This window comes from Leptonychotes weddellii, chromosome 2, assembly GCF_054177405.1.
Source record: "Leptonychotes weddellii isolate Sample4059 chromosome 2, ASM5417740v2, whole genome shotgun sequence".
Taxonomy (NCBI): domain Eukaryota; kingdom Metazoa; phylum Chordata; class Mammalia; order Carnivora; family Phocidae; genus Leptonychotes; species Leptonychotes weddellii.
In genome coordinates this window covers 63,685,496-63,690,988 of record NC_138370.1, presented here as the reverse complement: position 1 = coordinate 63,690,988, position 5,493 = coordinate 63,685,496, and the positions used below count along the sequence as shown (strand labels likewise).

Genomic DNA, 5,493 nt, shown 5'->3' with positions numbered 1-5,493 from the left:
GTCCTCCTTTATAGTCTAAGGCAATAAACCAAATTTACATTCTAGGCACATTATTCTTACTTTAGCTGCATGAAACAGGCCTGCTGTTTGAAACTTCAGCTGTATGAAACAGGAAGTATTTATCTCTATGTCAACACTACAAGGAATGCAAAGAAACCAAGACTTTGATATCTTAAATATTAGAGACAAACCCTAAATATTTATAATGAAGTATTATTTACTTCAGTGGAAGAAACAGGCATACTAACATGAAAAAACACATTTTATTGCACTTAAGTTATAAGAAAATAAAATTTCTAAGTGAATCAAACCATAGACACAATCCCTTTAAAGGTTGTTTTCCTCCATCATGTCAGGTTGTTACATAACTAAAATTAACCAACTTGAATCTGATTGTTTTAAATCAGACTATAAATAAAACAAAAAAAAAATAAACAGGAGGAGGAAAAAAAGATCACCTAGGATACAGTGTTAAACCACTTTCACAGTTCAGCTTGAGTTGTGGCTCTTGGAGAATGAGGCAAACCATTTGACTTTTTCATTCATTTCGTTTGTTTGCATGTGACGCCTTTACTACAAAAACTGAGTAGTTTCTGCTTTGTCAGTTTCTCAGAGCAATAAAACTGTAACAGTTGTTTTCCCAAATACTGTAAAACACTAAGACTGACCAGCAACTTTATTTTGTTTTATATATTTTTAAAATATTTTGTCAGTTTTATTATGTACGTTCATCCATTCACCACAGCCCTCAAAAAGAAAAGTTTCTCCACAGAACAGACGGCAATAGCTCTCTGTTCCAAGGAATGTGTTTTAATTTTTGCCCAGATAAAAGAAAATAAGCTTTGCACACACTCTCAATTCTTTACTTGCAGGCAAACTTCACTCTTTATTATCTGAAACTCTCCCATTCTCAGCCTCTTAGAGGCACAGATGGTTCAAGTTTCAGTGGCAAAAAGTCTTTTTTCTGTAACCAAACTAGAGCAAATTTGGAATTCAGTCTGGGACTAAAACGTCACAGCAGAAAAAAAATAAAAAAAAATAATTTGCTTTTTTCTTTCTTTCATTTAGCAGCATAAATAAGTTTGGCCACTGGGAGTACAGTACAGGGGTGGGACAACAATCCCATATTTGAAGACCTACTTCTAGCACCAGCATCAAGAATTAAATCCATCTCAGGACTCACGGAACCCAGGACAACTTGCCACCTTTGAGCAACATATGCATTGAAGAGTGTATGTGGAAGCGACAGTAAATAGATTAACAGAGGCTAATACTGTGATTGATTGACATTGGCAATGGTTGGCAAAAAAAAAAAAAAAAGCTTTTCATGATAACTGTACAAAAACAATTCACAGTAATTTTTTTTCTTTTTTTTCTTTTTTAGCTTTTCCACTCCAGAAAAATGACTTTTTGTTGCAGATGCTCTCTACTGAGAAAGTCAGCCAGTCCTTGTTTGGGTGTTATTGCAGCCCCTTCCTAGGTCTCAGTGGTAAAAGGCCAGGCTAACAGAATCTGTAACGAAGCTTCATCGTTAACACTGCCCAGTGACCACTGGAGAAGAAAATAAAGAAATAATTGCACCTGGTTTGATTTAGAAAGTCTCATTTTGCAAAGCTGCCCTCAGTCAAAAGTGAAGCCTTTTATGTGATGAGACAGCAGACGCCTCTCTTGTCAGTTACGGTTTGTCATGTCTTCCTCTTTTCCTTCTTGTCTGTAGATCTTTTCACTCTGTTGCCCCAAGCCAACATCCTGCACCACTGAGAACAAGGGATTTTTTTTTCTCTTTTCTTTTTTCCTTTTTTTTTTTTTTTTTTTTTGCTTTTTTCTTCTGTTGTTTTTGTTTTTTGTTTGTTTTTCAGGGGGAAGGGCAGGGAGTATATCGTCTACACATTTGGACAAATTTCTTTTCTGCTCTTCACTTCATGTCCACATCAAAGTCCAGCACCAGCAGCTTGGTTTCCTCAGTCCCATTCCGACTCCCAACTGCACACACCAGCTTTGTGTTTGAGGCTCTGATCCGCCACACGACTCCCCCACTCCCCCCACTCTCCAATGTGACTAGGTTTCGAATAAATTCACCCGTTTTCAAGTCCCATAGTTTTACAGTTCCATCATCTGAGCTGGTAATTACAAAGTTCTTGTTGAACTGTAAACAGGTCACAGCACTCTGATGCTTGTTAGGACCTAGGCAAAACCAAAGGAATTAAATTACTGGTTAGAAATCATGGGTATGGGTAAGTTACACTGTAATTGTACCCTTCTACATTAGAACATACAATAAATGAAATATTTAAAATGCTGCATATTTAGAATCTGTGAGTATTTTAGGATCAGCAGGATTGCAAGAAAATCTGGTAGTTATTTGTAACTGAAACATTAACTTTCAAGAGTTCTGTCTTCCACGAAGCTTGGTTAGCTACCAGGCACATGTTTTGTTTTCCGCCTGTGCAAATAAGAGCTTTCTTAGTGGTGATGTAGATAGCTCAGCTTCATGTGTTCTGCTGATGGACGAATGGGCACGAAATCTACCACCCTTACCACTTGGAACTGACCACTCAAAGGCGAAGGCTGAAATGACCACAATTCCAAAACTCTGAGGAACAGACACAACCAATGAGTAAAAAGTTGCAGTACAGCCCACCAAATGGCCTCAACGAAAAAACAGTTTTTAGGGCTATGACCAATAAAAAGAAGTTAATCATGACATAAAATGTTAACACTGCTGTGCCTCATTTAATATTAGTGGCTTTCACATGTTTCTTTCTTCATTTTACTGGGTGCTATTATTCCTTCCATCCTAGTTAAGCAGATGGTTAAAGGGTCTAAGTTGAGGCCAAATCAATTTTCTATCAGATTAGAGATGTTCTTTTTACCCCAGTAAGGTAGCTCTTTAATTTAGAATTGGACTACAAATTCAAAAAAAAAAAAAAAAAGAGTCTTTTGCTTCTATGATATGGCCAAGATCTTTCCTCGCATTGTTCTTTAAGATTAGGTCGAATTACCTGTACATGTAGGAAGTGATTAAACAATTTTATATTAAAAACACAATTTAAAACAATTTCTCAAGGGTAGCCTAGTTCTGTCAAGTCAGAGTGAAAATGCTCAGAAACTTATCCAAAATAAGCATTTTCATTTTGTATGAGGTTAATGAGCTTTTTGTGACATAAAAGCTCTGTATTTCTCTTTTGACTAACAATCCCATTTTTAATGAACACAACTAAAGCTGAGTAGCCAAGACTTACCTTGCAATGTTTGTAAACACTGTCCTGTTTTGATATCCCAGATTTTAACTGTAGAATCTGCATTCCCAGAGACAAGAATATTGTCTTTGAGTTCCATTCCACTTGTTAACGATTGGTGTCCTGTTAACGTGTGAATGCAATTCCCCGTCTCCACATCCCACACTCGGATTGATGTATCAAGAGATCCACTCACCACATGGATGCCATCAAACTACAACAGACACAGCTTATTAGACTAGAAGTGCAGATATTCTTGATATTATTTATTGACCTTAATCCTACAGGGGAGAAAAATAAAGCATGGGAAAGAGGTAATGCCAGGAATAAAATGAGGTAACAGGATAAAGTGCAGGTAATCAAGCAAATCTATAGTGTATGTTCTCAGAAGCTTCTATCAGAATTGCTAATTTAAAAAAAAGATTTATTTATTTTAGAGCAGGATGGAAGGGCAGAGGGAGAGGAGGGAGAGAATCCCAAGCTGACTCCCTGCCGAGCATGGAGCCCAACGCAGGGCTCGATTCCACAACCCTGAGATCATGACCCAAGCAGAAACCAAGAGTCAGATGCTCAACCAACTGAGCCACCCAGGTACCCCCAGAATTGCTAATTTTTTATGGCCGGTGGCTTCAAACTAGATGCAGAAACAATTAAAAGAAAACAAAACACCTAAAATGAACACGTTAGTTTCAGATCATCTGGCCAAAGATGATCAGCTAAATATCATGGATCATTCAATAAGGATTGCCATTTGAATCTTACTTCCCAACAGAAAGTTGAAAATACTGACATAGCTTGTGTGTTTATTAACACACCTAAGGCATGAAAAGACTAGAGATAACTCTCATGAGATGTTTAAACGTAAGTTCCAGGGGCGCCTGGGTGGCTCAGTTCGTTAAGCGGCTGCCTTCGGCTCATGTCATGATCCCAGCGTCCTGGGATCGAGCCCTGCATCAGGCTCCGTGCTCAGCAGGGAGCCTGCTTCTCTCTATCCCTCTGCCTGCCTGCCTACTTGTGATCTCTCTCTCTCTCTGTCAAATAAATAAATAAAATCTTAAAAAATAAAATAAAAGTTCCATTAAAAACTGTATGTAAAATAAAAATTTCATTTACAAGAACCAACTGCTAATTAGGAAATGCACCAATAGATAATTACATCTGGAATTACAAGAAGTGGCATTTTGATAACAAAAGCAAGCTATATAGCACCTCTTCTCCAGCTTCCCAGCTATACTAAAAGTCAATAGATATCAATTCCTAGAAGATCTAGAATAGTATTGCTACCTCTTTTCTCAATCTAATGGTTTACTTAAATGAGAATATTATATTCGTCAGGGTTCTGAACATATCACAAAACATAAAAACAACTTCAGCCAATTCCCTCTCCTCCAAATTCATAACCTTTTCTAAGTTAATATATCTTTATTATATATCAATATTTTGTGACATAGACAGTATTCCACAAATTAAGAGCCAAATATTCCAAGAACAGAGAACTGTCAGCACTGGGACTACGTACTAATCTGCGGATCACTAATGGGCAGTAACTGGTAAATAAACTGTATAAGTAATGGAAAAATTTTCAACTTGAAAATGCTTTCAGAAAATAAAACAAGACCCATTTTCTAAATTTGCTATTAATCTAGCTATCAATTTCAAAAATATGACAACTCACTCAAGAATATCATGTTCAAATGTAAACAAAAAAAATCAGGTTAGTCAAATTTACTTTGACTACAAATCAGTAGCCCTTTGATGGTAGAGCAGTCTGATGGAGAAAGGCTCTGCTTCCACTTTGAATGGGAATGGATCACAATTACATGGTCCATCAACTTTCAGCTATCAAGGCAAAGGGGCAGTTTTTGGCCAAATTAATCCTCTGCTAAGGAGTTTATTAAAATCCAGGTTATTTTCCTATGAGACTATCTACCCATTAATTAATATAGTAAAACTTGGGGCTCCAAAGTTTCAGGTTCCAAGACAAATATTTGTATTTTAGAGGAACAACAGATCACAGAAAAACTGAAACAAATTATTTAAATCAGTTAAAAATTTATGCTTTCTTCATGCCAATTTTAAAGCATATGTAAACAACAGGATAATCTGATTTGTCTTTTTTGGATTGTATTGAATCAGCAATTTGACAGTGATTATCTGAGTAAAACAATCTCATGATTCATCAGTAAAGCATCTAAGGGATAGGAGAGATATGATCTCTTACCTGTAATGAATAGACTCTATTAGTATGCCCCTG

The 5,493-nt window shown here is 36.6% G+C and overlaps 1 protein-coding gene across 1 annotated transcript in view; it reads right to left on the bottom strand.

Annotated features, from left to right (window-relative positions):
* Positions 1-244: 244 nt before the first annotated feature.
* The window catches only part of FBXW7 (F-box and WD repeat domain containing 7), a 219,414-nt gene continuing 214,165 nt past the window's right edge, over positions 245-5,493 (bottom strand). The window contains exons 11-13 of the mRNA XM_081813110.1: positions 5,461-5,490; positions 3,243-3,453; positions 245-2,184 (exon numbers count right to left, since the gene is read on the bottom strand). Coding sequence (XP_081669236.1) covers positions 1,916-2,184; positions 3,243-3,453; positions 5,461-5,490 — 510 coding nt within the window. The 3' untranslated portion in view covers positions 245-1,915. The remainder of the gene's footprint in view (positions 2,185-3,242; positions 3,454-5,460; positions 5,491-5,493) is intronic.